This window comes from Myxocyprinus asiaticus, chromosome 8 (assembly GCF_019703515.2).
Source record: "Myxocyprinus asiaticus isolate MX2 ecotype Aquarium Trade chromosome 8, UBuf_Myxa_2, whole genome shotgun sequence".
NCBI classification, from domain to species: domain Eukaryota; kingdom Metazoa; phylum Chordata; class Actinopteri; order Cypriniformes; family Catostomidae; genus Myxocyprinus; species Myxocyprinus asiaticus.
In genome coordinates, this window is record NC_059351.1 from 26,418,714 (window position 1) to 26,435,472 (window position 16,759).

The 16,759-nt window shown below is 38.2% G+C and overlaps 2 protein-coding genes across 3 annotated transcripts in view; both read right to left on the reverse strand.

Moving 5' to 3' along the window:
- LOC127444967 (uncharacterized) overlaps positions 1 to 16,759 on the reverse strand; it is a 213,160-nt gene that overhangs the window by 91,326 nt on the left and 105,075 nt on the right. The gene's annotated exons all lie outside the window — the stretch shown is intronic.
- The window catches only part of LOC127444957 (NEDD4 family-interacting protein 2-like), a 46,633-nt gene that overhangs the window by 16,393 nt on the left and 13,481 nt on the right, over positions 1 to 16,759 (reverse strand). Inside the window, exons 2-4 of one of the 2 annotated variants that reach the window (XM_051704645.1) lie at positions 14,435 to 14,572; positions 9,202 to 9,367; positions 2,377 to 2,507 (exon numbers count right to left, since the gene is read on the reverse strand). In XM_051704645.1, coding sequence (XP_051560605.1) covers positions 2,377 to 2,507; positions 9,202 to 9,367; positions 14,435 to 14,572 — 435 coding nt within the window. The remainder of the gene's footprint in view (positions 1 to 2,376; positions 2,508 to 9,201; positions 9,368 to 14,434; positions 14,573 to 16,759) is intronic. The other variant, XM_051704646.1, reaches the window with a different exon arrangement.

A 16,759-nucleotide genomic window follows, 5' to 3' on the forward strand; every position in this document is an offset into this window, starting at 1 on the left:
TGTTAAATCCCCATTTTGATTTTTTCATACAGCATAAGTGTTACAATATGTTTTGTGCCACTAAGTTCACTTTAATAAATTCCATTTGGTTTGATATTTTGACATATCCATGATCCTAATGTAAAGACAGAAGCACACTTTAAGCAAAACGTTTCACAAAAAGATGTTTGTTAGGTTTTAAATGTTAAAGCAATTAATATACTGTTAAAAAGTACAAAAAATATGGAACAGGTTTATAGTGACAGTGTTGAACTCCACCTGTGGTTATTAGTCTGTTAGGACACCTTTATTAACCTGAGGGAAGCTGACTTCATACATTCACTAAAATGGCTCAGAAAAGTGACTTTAGTTTGGAGAAAATTATTTTTATTATTGTTTTTATTTAATTTTATCCATTACTTAGCACCTTATTTTAGTTCTTATTTGTTACAGTTTAATTATTACGATTTTCTTTTGCTTTTTCTCTTGTCTGTTTTGTGTATTGATGTTTGGAACATTGTATGTAACAAAATTATGCCAATAAAGTACTTTTTAATTGAAACTGAAAAGGTCTAGTTTGCAGATGCCACTTGATTTGATGTTTTGTTATCTAAAGCAATGACATTCAGACATTTTTAAGTGTGGTTTAAGTGTCCAAATGCTTTTTGGGGCCACTGTACTTAACACGTTTTTTGAGCTCCTAGAAATGAGACAGTATCTGTGGGATTCTTTATGTAGGTCATGATTTCTTATGGCACACCACATCCTTAAATGGGGAGCAAACAAACAACTGCTACTCCTAACTATATCCAGAAGAGCCCAAAATCTGCCCAGTGTGTGTGTGTGTGTGTGTGTGTGTGTGTGTGTGTGTATATATATATATATATATATATATATATATATATATATATATATATATATATATATATATATATATATATGTATATATACATACATACATACACACATACACACACACACACACACACACACACACACACACACATACACTACCAGTCAAAAGTTTTGAAACACTTATTCTTTATTATAATTTTTTTTCTTCACATTGTAGAATAATAGTAAAGTCATCAAAACTATGGAATAACATAAATGGAACTATGGGAATTATGTTGTGACTAAACAAAATCCAAAATAAATAAAAACTGTGTTATATTTTAGCATCTTCAGAGTAGTCACCCTTTGCCTAGAATTTGCAGACATGTACTCCAGACATTTTCTTAACCAACTTCTTGAGGGATGCTTTTTAAACAGTATTGAAGGAGTTTCCATCTATGTTGGGCATTTATTGGCTGCTTTTCTTTATTATTTGGTCCAAGTCATCAATTTCAAAAACTTTCTTTTTATTTTTATTAAATTTTAGTTTTGTAATGAAATAAATGAATATGGTGGCCCAATTATATTTTTGTCTACAAAACAAATTTCAAACATTTAAGTGTACACCTTCAGATCAAAATATTTTTAAGATCATGAGATCAAGTGTTTCAAAACTTTTGACCGGTAGTGTATATAAAAAAACAAACAAAACAGGGACACATGGGAAAAGGTAACAGAATAATGTGAAAGAGGAAAAAAACAACAACTGCAATAGCTCTTGAATAAAAAATTGCATCGTTGATGTCAATGACATCAAACGACACAGTTCTTGCACTTTGACCAAACGAAACATACAGGAGGAACATCTACATAGTGAGATCCAAAAACGGCTGGTGTCAGTGGTATCAAGGAGCCACTTTAGTAATTTTGTATGATAATTTGACCTATTGGCGATAATTTAAAGGAATATTCTGGGTTCAATGCAAGTTAATCTCAAATCGACAGCATTGTGATATATAAATAATGACCTATTTACAAGGGCTACGAAACTAAAATTTGTATTGCTACCGTATGGCTTCAGAAGACTTATACAGAATATTATAGTGTGTGTGTGTGTGTGTGTGTGTGGTACATTTATTCTATTATTCATTTGATTTTGTATGTGGTATGGCTTGCATTTATGATCATTTTATTGTGCTTTTTCTTCATTTTTGAACTTGACAGACCAAGTCCCCAGTGACAATAATTATGTGGAAAAGAGTGGCTATGACATTCTTTAAAAAAATTTACCTTTTGTGTTCCATGGAATAAGAAAGTCACAGATGTTTTAAACAAACAGAATAAAACATTTTGGCTGAACTATTTTTTTTTAAAAGGCAGAGAAGCATTAAGAGTGACATAAACACCACTCCACATAGCAAAACACATTATTTAAGCAATGTTCTGCCCTTCTATGGATTGTTTAGCAGACTGAAATGAAGTCGCAGTGGAAACTTATGTGAATTGAGGGCTCTACATTTCATTCTGCAAAATAAGTGGGTGCGTAGTGGACAAGATACTCACTCGTGCAATTACATCCACCGCTGAAGCAGCCATGGCTGCTGCTTTTGCCTTCTCTGCCTCATCGTAAGTTGGGAGAGACGTGGCTATGCTGTATGGTGGCGGCACGGGAAAGTCCCCCGGAAATGTGCTCTCTGCAAAGTGATAAAGAACACAGGTCAGCCATACGCCACACGTTTCTAGCTATGAGTCCTCAAAGCAGTATTTCAAGGCAGCGATGTATTGATATTGAAGTCAAGCATCACTGTTACTACTGTTCATAGGAATATGAACAAACACCTAACCTTAAATATTAAACTTGGGTGCATAACTCATCCTGCAGCGTTTGTGCCATGGACACGATACCTCAAATTGTGCAGATTTTGAGGAGAGGTGTGCTATTACTTTTTTAATCGATCAAATTTATGATTTTCGCCTTACAGATGATAAAACAGGCACAAAAAAAGAAACAAAAAAAAAACCTATAGACTTACAATGAAGGAGGGACCCAAGCCATACATAAGGATTCATAATTTTATCGAGACTTGGCAGTGTGCACTTTTGACTTGGGCCAGTTAAGTAATTATTTGGCAACACCCATAATACCCTAGCAGCCACACAGCAATACCCTAGCTCCTCTGCAATTAATTCAGCTTGAACCACTTAACATACTGTTCCCTTACGACTCAGTACACTTGACATTGCGTGCTAACACATATGGGGAGTTGTCCTTCCACACTACCTAGTTGAAACCTCTGTACAATCATGGCAATGTTTTAATATTGGCTATGGTGTTTGAGCCCCGCCCTTTTAGGCACGAAGCTGTCCATTATAAAACCAGGTGCACAAACACCATTCCTCGGAATTTTCTTCAAGACAGCAATTCATCTCACGTCTAGAAGCCCTCTACTGCCTCTACTGAATCTTCACAGCACTCCCCTGCGCTCGTGAATCGCCCTCGTTCTGAGGGACGATTCAGCCTCCCGCGCCCTCCCACCCACCTATTCTGTGATACCCGAGGAGGTCACACGAGGAGGTACAGCATGGCCGCAAGGTCGAGCAGGATGAATTTGAGGTGATCCTCATGCTGGCACACGCCCCACGAGCACCTCAATCTCCATGCAACGCAGGACCGCAGGAGCGCACTGCCTCATCTCGTTCGACGATGCTGGGGATGATGACTATGTCATGTCTCTTGCTACATCAACCAAGTGGTCAGTGGATGATGCTACCGCCCCTCCCCCCAACGAGGGCTTGGAGCGTGTACGCGCCACTGACAAGGAGATGCTTCGCATCCTTTCAAGGGCTGTCGAAGAGCTCGATATAGAGTACTCTCCTCCAGAGGAACCTACACAATCTCGCCTTAATGAATATTTCCTGCAATCCAGATGCCGTCAAGCGACCGTGTCTCAAAGATCTGCCCCGTTCATAACGAACTGTCAAAGTCCTGGCGCTCGCCCTATTCAGCTCGCCCGCGCAGTGATTATATCCTCTCTAATGTGGATCATGGGGGAAAAAAATGGTTATGCCCAACTAACATTAATCACATGCAATAAAGTTTTCACAACCGCTTCCCAATGGTGAGCGGCACATTCTATCATGTATGAACATACAAAGATTGCAAAAAGAGTACCGCACGCAACGCTCAAACCTTATCAATAAAGGGCTTTCCCACTTCAAAGCCCACATATTTTACACAATCGCTTCCCAATAGTGAGTGGCGCATTATATCTTGTAATGAATTACAAAGATTACAGCTCTCGTTGCACATGCACGAGACGCTCACACTTTTTCAATAAAGGGCTTTCCCACTTCAAAGCCTCACATTACGTGCAACGCTTCCCAGTGGTGAGCGGCGCATTATATCATGTCATGAACATACCAAATTGCCCTCTGTCCCGTTACACGGATGCGTGGCGAGCTCTTACTGGCATTCCGACTGGGTGTGTTTTGAATTACCTCAGCAACTGGTTATTACTAGCCAATCAGAGGCACTACTTAGCGAACACAGAGACTTGCTGCTTTGCCATATGGAAAATCTGGTCTAATGTCAACCGCCAAAAACCACATTTTTTCCCCAGCCAGTAAATCTCCCTTTTAGGAGTTCATGTGTGCGCACACCATAACGAGTGCGTAAAGATCATTCTTCGGTGTTGGTTTCAGTTCAAATTGAAAAAATATCATTGAAAAAAGTCATTTCATGTGCATCGTGGTAACTCGCCACTGTCTGGCTGCTCTAGCACCACAGACAACGCCAGCCTTCTACTAACAGGGTGTCATGCTGGGTCAAGTTTTCAGAAAGAAAGTGCTGACCACAAATGCATCCAACACAGGTTGGGGTGCGGTGTATAATGGACACCCGACTTTTGACACCTGGAAACAGGTGCAAAACGGCCATGACATGTCAACCACATGTCTTTCTAGCTTTGAGAGCTTTTCATTCCGATATTATGAATCACCACATTCTGATTCATTTGGACAACACAACAGTAGTGGTGTATATATATGTCGCTGTTGCAGGGTGGGGCCGGGTCGTGATTCCGCACACCCGGCCCCTAATAAGGCTGATTAAGCCCAAGAGGGATAAGGCCGACCGGAGACGGCAATGTGTCAGAGAGAGAGAGTTACAGACAGCTGTCCGACACCTGTGTGTTTGTGCTTTTGTTTTAGTTAATCATTAAATATGATTTATATTGTCAAGCCGGTTCTCGCCTCCTCCTTGCCATTGATGTGTTACAGTTGCCATGACACGCTGGCCCACATATGGCCGGAGAAACGCAAGTATGCGTTTCCCCCGGTGCGCCTCCTCCATCCTGTCATCAACAATGTCCGAGTGGACATGGAAACATTTCTGTTAATTGTGCCAAAATGGCCCAATCAGTCACGGTTTCTGGAAATGATAGAGATGTTATACAGCTCGCCAAGGGAAATACCGCTGAGGAGGGATCTCCTCTCCAAGGCGCAAGGCATAATCTGGCATCCCCAGCCCAAGCTGTGGAACCTGCATATGTGGCCCCTGAACGGAGCATGCTAAACGCACCAGAACTGACACATTCAGTCATGAACACCATTTTACAGGCCAGAGCACCATCCACGAGACGCCTCTACGCACTAAAATGGAATGTGTTCACTGACTGGTGTCTTTCACATGGCAAAGACCCAGTAAACTGCTGCATACATGAAATTCTCATATTTCTTCAAGAGCAATTAGACGCAGGACTCACTATGTCAATGCTCAGTCAATTATGTGGCGACTATATCTGCATATCACACACCTGAAGCCTGAAGCAGGGCCCTCCTTCAAGCCTTTTGACTCAAGCATGCTCTCCATTAAGACCGCACTACTTATGGGTCTGGCCTCAGTAAAATGGGTCGGTGACTTACATGCTCTATCAATTGACAATTCATGTCTGGAGTTTGGCCCCAGACTTTTAAAAGCCACTATCAAACCCAGAAAAGGCTATGTGCCTAAGGTTCTAACCACGCCCTTCAGAGCGCAGGTAGTTCACCTTCAAGCTTTCTTCCCTCCTCCATTTAATTCGGGTGAGGAACAATCCTTACATTTGTAATGCCCTGTGCGGGCGCTACACGCCGTCTGATCAGCTCTTTGTGTGCTATGGAGGACGCACAAAAGTAATGTCCGTCTCCAAGCAAAGACTTTCTCACTGGATCGTTGATGTGATTGCCCTGGCTTCTGAGTTGCAGGGTAAGATCTGCCCAATTGGTGTTAAGCACACTCAACTAGAGGCATAGCCTCCTCATGGGCATGGACGAAAGGTGTGTCTTTACAAGACATATGTTTTGCAGCAGAATGGTCTTCTTAAAACACATTCGCAAGGTTTTACAACCTAGATGTAACGTCTCTCTCTTCACAAGTCCTCTCTGTTTAGAGCACTTGCTATTTCATATACTAAACATATACTTATGCCCTCCCCTTAAGTACAGGCTCCCCATCATTTTACACAACCACCTCCATCAGGCCATAGTAATTTACCAGAAAGTCACAATAACTTTCATTATAAATAAACTCCCTTCCCGACTGGGTTCGTGAAGTGGTTAATTCATACTGTATGACTATAGTTCATATATTCATTCTGAGTGCTCCCCTCCTGGCCCAACATGAGGGTCACTCAATTGCGGCATACTCATGTCGGTCGCCGTCCTTCGGGACTGTGGTGTCATGTTTCCTCTCTAGAAGGTTATGTCGTGTAGTGCTGTGTTTTGGATTCTGTTCCCCATATGCGTTAGCACGCAAGGTCAAGTGTACTGAGTCGTAAGGGAACGTCTCAGTTACGTACGTAACCTCGGATCCCTGAAACGAAGGGAACGAGACATTGTGAATGCTGGCAGCACTACAAGACTCCGAGATCTTCTGGAGGTGCGAGCGATGCCCTCCATGTCCCTCAGAAAATTCTGAGGAATGGTGTTTGTGCGCATGCTTTTATAGCGGACACCTTTGCGCCTAAAAGGGTGGGGCTCAAACACCATAGCCAATATTAGAATAGTGGCATTATTGTAGAGAGGCTTCAGCTAGGTCGTGTGGAAGGACAACTTCCCATATGCGTTAACACGCAATGTCTCGTTCCCTTCGTCTCAGGGAACCGAGGGTAAATACGTAACTGAGACGATTTCCTTCAAACTTTGTTTTGTAGATAATTTACATTACACTTCAAGAAACTAAAATAAAATAAATAAATACATCTTTAATTTATGCAGAACTACAGATTAAAACCTAAACTTACCTAAAACTTGAACACTGCACTTCAGGAAATTCCAATTTGGATCCTGCAGACTATTTTTGATTGTGGGTTTGACTGTGCAATTATCTTTATGAAAAGTTGTCACAGAATAATCTGGGTGCAATACAAGTTGCACTCAATCGACAGTATTTGAGGCATAATGTTGATTACTACAAAAAAATAAATTGACTTGTTTCACATTTATAAAAAATAAAATTGTGGATACAGTGAGGCGCTTACAATGGACTTGAATGGAGCCAGTCAATAAACGTTAAAATACACACACACACACACACACACACATACATATATATATATATATATATATATATATATATATTAGTTTTAAAAGTAGAGCCACAACACATAAACAATACACAGATAAGGTTAGAAAGTGATTTTATAACACTAAAATCATGCTAAAAACATGTATAAAGTTATATCCAATATTACAACTTTGTTGTCATGACTACATAACAAAATCCCAAATTTTTCCACATTAAAATCATGTTAACACACATATTGTTTACGTCTTGCAGCTTTTGAAACAGTTTTTAACGTTTACAGATTTGCCCCATTCACTTCCATTGTAAGTTAATAGTAATTGCCTTTAAGTATACGCAATAGGGATGCATCAATACCAGTTTTCTCTTCTGATCAGATTCCCACACCTGAATCCCTATCAGATCCCAGTGTTGTTTTTTCTTACTGAGTTTAGAATATCTATACCTCACATTGTGTGGAACTGATTGGGAGTCTTTTATTTGTACAGAAACAAAAACCTCTAACTACACATTACTTCATTTTAAAATATATAGAGAGAGAAAAACTACACAATTAGATAAAAACGTAGGCATCCTATTAAGAAATAAACTTTGCTGTGAACTACTCTGCTGGATAGAGCGGGGGAATGAACAGTAATTTCCCTGAAAGTATTCATTAGGAAAGAAACATGTATCTGGACTTGTAAATGGTTTTCTTTTTTGTTCACTTTAGTAGTTGTAATAGGATATCAGTCCACTTTTGAATCATACAGCCCATGCATGTGCAATTCTGTGTGTGTGTGTTAAAGCGGCACTCATTCAGTGAAGCACGCTGTGCATGCAGACTGTATATTTATTTATTAAAAGCAGCCTTTTGCATTTCACAAAGCTATCGTATGTCTTCAAGAGCCTTTAAATAAAATGCATGAATCATATGGACTTCTTTAATGGTGCTTTAATGGTTTTATGCCATTCTTTGAGCTTGACGGTAACGACCATGACATCCGGTCAGTCTCGGATCGGTGCATCCCTTATATGCAAATGTAGCTTTTTTTAAATAATAAAGGGAGAAGTCCAATTATTTTTGTGGTAATCAACATTATGCAACAAATGCTGTCGATTGAGTTTAAATGTTGAATTGTATTGAACAAGGGACATTCCTTTAAAATACTCTGAATAATAAAATCTCTAATTCCAAAAAAACTGATGTGCTTTGTTGGACCTTTGCAACTTTCGTTTTATCCAACTGCTTACATTGAGCTTAATTTTTAACATTCTACAGAAAGATCAAAATGACTGCAATGATTACAGTCTATAATCAACATCTACACTCAGATTACACTTGACTATAATCTACCAGTCCCACATTGGACACACCTAGTCATTCTTTACAATCTCTAATATTTTAGAATAATCGTGAAGTCATCAAATCAATGAAATTCCACAAATGGAAGTAAATGTTTCATTCTTTTAAAAACACTGATTTTAGCTTCTTCAAAGTAGTTGTCTGCTTTTGCCTTCACCATCCAGTTCAACTCATCCATTAAAAAAAATTGTACAGTAATTCAGACGGAGGTACAATTAACACTTTTCACTTTTCTAATTTTAAGCATTTAAGCATAAAACTCTTTGGATCTTAAGAACACGAGAAACATAAATTCAGTCAAGTGTGTCAAAACTTTTCACTGGTCATGTTTTAATCCCTACGTCTGACATGTCACATTTATCACATGTGCTAACGTCACCAATTTATCACTATGATAATATTTAACGATAATCACTGTGAGAGTAAAATTAAATAACAAGGTGTGAAACAGGTGCGCCAACACTCCAACAGGTGTTCATACCTGGTGCGGCTGTTGCTCCCAGGGCCACACTGGCATAAGGAGGAGGCGGGGCTTCTGTATCTGTTGTCGAGGGGTTGCTAATGCCACCCACAGCAGCAGCGGCCTGGGAGAAGGTGGACGGCTCGCCGCTGGCAGACCCTTCAGAGGGGTCGTCTTCATTGTGTAACTGCAGATGGACAAAATAAATGGAAAGAAGTTGATCAGGCATGTTTCACTAAAACTCAACCTTTTCAGGGCTTGACACTGACAGTAAAGGCTAAAGTATATTTCAGTTTTCCAAGTGCAAGGTGTACGTGACATAGATTTCAGCATCAGCATTTTACATGTGGCCTAGCCTAGGTCTGCGTGCAGCCTATCTTTTCTAAACACGTGGATTGTAAGTATCTTTATGCATCGTCAGCGCATGCGCCGGGTGTTGACTGTACTAAAATGGTAACATAAAGCAGAAAATCACAAATTAATGACTCTTGCTGTGTAGATTCAACAGAACCTGCTCTTTAAACATATATCGTGACTAGTGCAGTCTGTTTCATGAATAAATTACTCTTATAAGATGGTTCTTTTGAATTTAGACCAAAACAGCAAAACAGACAGCATCACCAATGAAACATGATTCCCGAATGTATGACTCTTATGATTCGGTTCTTTTGAATCTAGACCACAAAACATACAGTGCGACCAGTGAAACACAATTCCGAATGTTTGACTCTTTTGAGCCGGGTCTTTTGAATCTACACTGCAAAACATACAGTGAGACCAGTGCTGCCCGATTCCCAAACTTATGACTCTTATGCGCTGGTTCTTTTGAATCTACACCACAAAATCGAATGCTGAATGGATGACTCTTTTGAGTCAGTTCTTTTGAATCTACACCACAAAGCATACAGCGAGACCAGTGTTGCCCGATTCCCGAATGAATGTCTGCCGAACTAATGACTCGTATGAGCTGGTTCTTTTGAATCTATACCACAAAATCGACTGCTGAACATAAGACTCTTATGAGTTGGTTATTTTTAATCTAGACGCAAAAATGACAGCCCTACCTCCAGAACAAATTACTCTTATCAGCCGGTTCTTTTTAGTGAACTTACCAAACCAGAAGTCCTACATTTTTTCATGTCCGACTTAAAATTAACCAAAGATTTTTACTGTGTCATGTGTACTTATACTTAAAGCTTCTAAGGCTTAAATCTTAATGGTTGTTGATATTACATTGTGTTCTTAAAAAATAATAATAATAATAATTGTGTTTTGTTGTAATTAGTGCTATTAAAAAAATAGTAGTAAAAAATGAATAAACTATTTAAATTTGTTTGTCTGAACACCTTTTGCCAGAGTCTGTTGTGAAATGATCCCATCATTCTGTAACAGGCTGCTAAGGGCAGTAAATTCCAAATTTATTGCATTTATTATTCACAAACAGTTTAAGAACGAAAATCGTTAAGAAGAACTGGAATCTTTCCAAATAAATTTCTAACTATTCCCACCCATATAGCTCATGGGTCATCCATTGTGTGGTTTGAACCTATAACCTTTCAGTTGCCAGCACTTATGCAAAACACCATACCACATTAGATTCTGTGCTGTCCTGGAAAAGTCCATCTTGAAATAATAACTTAAGGCTTGCGTTGGTTGTATTGAAACCGTGATATCGCCTAACACTGCAAGGAACATGTCAACAACTTGAGTAACAGTTTGGTCTCTTGGGTCGCATTTTTATTTATTATTTTCTCTACAAAGAACAAAACAATCTGGAAAGCAAAACTTCCAATACGTGGGTGGTATTAAAAAGAGGCACTGAATAAAAGATTTGGTGTTGAAAAGGCGCTTTGAATCTAAATCCGCATGAAGTGACCTGAAAATGTCTTCCGAGCACTGAGGCCCCATGGTAATATGACAGTTCAAGACTGCAGGGAACACATTTGGCACATCAGAGGCACAGGATGGATGCAGAGACTCTGCCAACAAAGTTTGCTAACAGCATAGTACACAGTAACAAGAGAGCGATGATAATGCAAACCACAAGACAGAGGCACAAGGTTGTCTCTTGAGCTGCACCTGTTTTATCATCCAAAGGTGCATATACAAGGGGCCTGATGAATTTCGTGAACATCACATGCAGCGTTGTAAAATTAGTCATTTCAGCAGACGCTTTGGTGCCAAACAACTTTACAGTACACTTATTGCCTACACTTAACCCTTTGTAAAACCTGGGGTTAAGTGCTTTGATCAAGGGCCAAATGACATTAAACACATTAGCGGCATTCCTACAGGTTTTTGAGGTGTGCGCATGTGCATAAACAGACCGGATAACAAACGTCATAGGATGGAGCTCAAAAACATGTCAACACAGCGGAAAGAATTCAACATTTCTGAGATCATTTATAAACACCATATAAACTACAATGGGTTTGTATTTACACTGTACATAACTGATTGTATTAGATTAGCACTACCCATGTGTATGTGTGTATGTACGTATGTGTATAATTATTTTTTCTTTTTTATTATTATCTATGTCTTGCTGCTGTTTTTGTATTGTTTTTGTATTGTTGTACACTGGAAGCTCCTGTCACCAAGACAAATTCCTTGTATGTGTAAGCATACTTGGCAATAAAGCTCATTCTGATTCTGATTCTGATAATGCACCAATGTTAAATTTCGACTATCCTTCAATTTCACATTCATGCGCTCATACATTGGGGAAACATGTGATACTGCATAAAATACAGTATTTCCTATCCTATTTGGGGAAGGGCATTTTCTTATTTATTCCCGGAATAAAGAGACTGTGAATTTTAAATGATTTTAAAGGCATTTATATGCTAGTGTATTCCAAACTATTTTAAAGCTAAAAGAAATAGACAAAAAGCCATAAAACTTCAATTTTGATTGGATCTTTACAACAAAATGTTTCAAATTAGGAAAAAAAGTGATGCAATTAAAGTGTTTTCATGATCTATCACTGCTCTTGCTTCAGTGTGCTTGTACCTGTTCCTATGCCTTAATATGTGAGGCTTGCTGACAGCCATGGAAGTCTTTGCATAGGTCAATGGTCTAAGGTTTACCTCGGCTATCCACAACAAAATGGCATACAGAAACCGGATTAGATGCAATGAGGGATGAAGTTCACATGAAAATGATTACACTGTGTGGCCACATCAAGAACATCAATGGCAAATCAGGTTCTCTGTCACTATTCAACGAGGATAACCTAGAGGGCAGTTACAAAAACAGAACAACTGGCCAGTGACGATGCAAACATCTACAATGCGGTATGCCAATCTTCAAGGTTTGTAGTGAGCTGTTAGAGGAAACCATCATGAATGGTTTGGAGATAAGAAGTATAAATCAATCTGTGTTGTGACAAGCACAGGCTGTTTCTGTGATTCTAAGTCCAATGAAAATTCTGCAGATTGTCGCATGATTTGACCGCCCATCATTTCCCGAAACTTTACTCATCCACCGACCCCTTGCATTTTTTGTTAATTAAATATTTTGACTAGCCTAAGGTGATTACGTTTTCTTCATGCACACCCTTGTCTTGTAATTATGAAGGGCTTGACGTCACCAAGTGTTGCACTAAAAACAACTGCAAACACAATAATACAGCGATACAAGTACAACAAAAGTTTATTTTCTGTAAACATTATTGATGAAATAAATTTTTAATTCCGTTAAGGAAGTGAAATTGGTACTAAACATGAATGCATGGATAAAGAGTGGAATTAAATTAATTAATAGAAAATTTAAATTAAAAAAAAATGTATTTACGTTAAATTAAATTGCATTTAAAAACTGATTTTGTGCACGTGGTAGGCTATTTGGAGTCCTCCATGTACATTTTGCAGTAATAATGTTAACAGTGAACTGATTGTTAATTTAAATGACAAATTTGCATGGAGATAAGTAGGTCTATTCCTAAAATCATTTGACTTCAGCACCCCCTGCTGCATTATATGACAATTTTGCTAGTCAAAAATAAGGAAAAAAATAAAATACTTGGAGTGGCAATAATACAAAATTCAGAACAAATTTCTTTTTGTATCTTAATTTTTAAAGCACTATACGGTTATTTCTCTGAGATTTTGGACTTTCAAAGTGTCTCCATCTGAAAATGTATTTAAAAAATGTGCCCATTTTCAATGGTCAAAAACCAAATGTCGGTTACATAGTATGAAGCTAGTTTATCTTGTCCAACAAAACTGAAGTAGGGCTGGGTGATTTTTCAGATTTTTAATTTTTTTTAAATTGAAAAATCGAGACTTTACATAAAAAAAAAAACAATTGCAAACGCTATAGTTAGGTATGTTGTAAATCCACCAAAGGTTGAATAAGGAAGAGAAAAATAATTCACAGTGCTCATCTTTATGCTGCTTCCGATCTGATCAGCTGCACATGTGTGGCATGGTTCAAATGAACGTGACAGGTTAACAAATCTGAGACTGATATAAAAGACAGTGGTAATATGTAGGTAATATATAAACAGCTGTACACAGTGTGGCTGTAGCTCAACTTCGTCCATCATGCAGGTATACACCGGCTTAAGACCATAACTGGCCTCAGCATGCACGTTGATGAACGGTCTCCTTTCTTTTCTTTTTACCCATAAAAAAGCGTTAGATACGTAACAGTTATGGACACTTCATTTCAAATCATATGGTTAGGCTATATATGGGAGTATCAAACATCCACCGCTCCTTTCACATAAACTTGATCATTTATAGATAATGATTTCTAGATAACTTTCTAGGCAGACTTTGTTTAGATAAAAATAATATCTACACTGGCTAAGCAAAAGAAGTATTTTACAGTCTTCTTATTTTATTCTATTATTTCTGAACATGTGGATGTATTAGATTTTAATTTATTTTAGATTAACACTATGTTGACAACTCCCCCTGGGTGCATTTGGTGTGTTTGTAAATTTTTCCTACAATGTAAAGAACTTGGCTTTCTCTAACCAGGTTGCCTTGCATTCTAATAAAGAACATGCAGTTTGAATCATGTTGAAGTACATTTAAAAGTTGAAAAATAAATTGGGAGCCACATGACGCCATGTGAAGGGCAGACGTGTGAGAGACAGCTCTGTGCACTTTGCTAATTTTCTTTTATTATTTTCATGATATAATCCAGTGAAATTCGATACACCCAGTTACACATTTACTGTTTGAGGTAAACATGGCAAAAAAGTCAAAATCCTCGGGATCTGGAGACATTAAAAGACACTTACGGGTTCAAGATGAAAGCCCAGACAGGCCTGTGGACCGGGGACTCGGTTTGGATGGCGTGGCGGGAGGGGGAGTCCAACGTCAGCTGTCCAACATGTCGGTGATGTTGATGAAGGTACTTGCGGACTTGGAGGATCTCGCTGTAATACGTCGATCGATTATGGCAATGGAAAAAAAATTCTCTGAGCTAGTCACAAGAGTGACAGATGTTGAAAAACAAATCGATTATTTATTCGTTTGTCTGACCAAGGAATGTTCCTTGTGTTTATTCTGCCTATTGGCTGGGGTTTGTTTTACAAAATATTTGATATGTAATTTTGCCGTACAAATTTGTGAGGCACAATTGAGCAATCCGATGGCAAAGTTGTCACGGGGGCTCTCGTAGGCATACATGGACTCTTTGAGTTTAAAGGGATTGACGCCGGTTGGCGATTTTGTGCGTGGGGTTAATGCGCACGTTTTTCTTTTTTCTGTTTGTTTTGTTCGGGGGGAAGTTCGGGGTTTTATTGTTGCATTAATGTTGAAATGTGGTCTTCATAATTTTGTCTTTGGCACACAATTTATTTTTCTATTATATCAAAATGTCGAATGTTAATATGAGTATAGTATCTCTCTCCACATGGAATGTGAATGGGTTGGGGCACCCCATAAAAAGAGGCAAAGTAATTTCTTTTCTTAAATGTAAGAAATATGATATAGTGTTTCTTCAAGAAACGCATCTTTCCCCCCAGGAAGCTGAAAAATTGGGGAAGATATGGGGTGGACATGTTTTCTTTAGTGTTGGCTCAAGTAAGAGCAAGGGAGTCATTATATTGGTAAATTAACATTTACAATTCAAATGTCTCAAACAGTTTAATGATAAATTAGGAAGAGTCATAATTGTTTTAGCAGAAATTCAGGGGCAAAGTCTGATTTTGTCTAATATTTACACACCTAACGCTAATGATCAGGGCTTTTTTATAGATCCTGAAGGGATGTTGCAAGCCACTGGCACCCCTCATGATTTAATTTTGGGAGGAGACTTTAATCATTTGATGGACTCAGTCCTTGATCATAATGAAGCAAAAGTGTGTAAGCCACCAAGAGCAACACTGATGCTTCACAGGATGTGTAAAAATCTTGGTCTTACAGATATTTGGAGACTTTTGAATCCATCTGGTTAAGACTATACATTTTTTTCATCAGTCAATAAAATGTATTCTAGAATAGATTTTTTTTTATATCCAAATCCCTCATTTCATCTGTTGTTGATTGCTCAATTGGAAACATTTTAGTCTTGGATCACACCCTGGTGGGTTTAGAGGTGTTGCCACATATAGAGAAAAAGAAATCATATAGTTGGCACCTTAATGCATCCCTTTTGCAAAATCCTGATTTCCAACAAATGTTAAAGACTGAAATCAAAATTTATATGGAGACCAACTGGTCCTCGGTATCCTCTGTGTGCGTGGCTTGGGAGGCACTTAAGGCGGTTCTTAGGAGTCGGATCATACAAATCAAATCAAATCAAATCACTTTATTGTCACACAGCCATATACACAAGTGCAATGGTGTGTGAAATTCTTGGGTGCAGTTCCGATCAACATAGCAGTCGTGACAGTGATGAGACATATACCAATTTTCAATAACATCAAATTAACAACGCAATTTAAACATCTGTTATACATAATTAAACTCGACTTAAAACATCATTTTAACACAACACAATTTAAACATCTGTTATACATAATTACACTCAACTTAAAACATCAAATTAACATAACACAATTTAAACATCTGTTATACATAATTACACAACTTAAAACATCAAATTAACACAACACAATTTAAACATCTGTTATACACAATTACACTCAACAATATACAAATAATAACATACACTGTACAGTATACAATATGCTGTTTTTTTTTTTTTTTTTTGTTTTGTTTTGTTTTTTTTTTACTATATAGATACTATATAGATACACATTATTCAATAAAAATTAAAATATATATGAAAAAAGTATATATATAGAATGTACAGTATTGTACTGTATTGACATTCAGGCTGTCGGTTGATAGTCAGTTGTTAAGAGAGACATAATATAATGACAGTAATATAATTTATGACAGTCCGGTGTGAGATAAGAGAGTAATAAAGTGCAGGGCTGATGTATTTTGATCGTGGGAGATCAAGAGTTCAGAAGTCTGATTGCTTGGGGGAAGAAGCTATCATGGAGTCGGCTGGTGCGGGTCCTGATGCTGCGATACCGCCTACCTGATGGTAGCAGTGAGAACAGCCCATGGCTCGGGTGGCTGGAGTCTCTGATGATCCTCCGAGCTTTTTT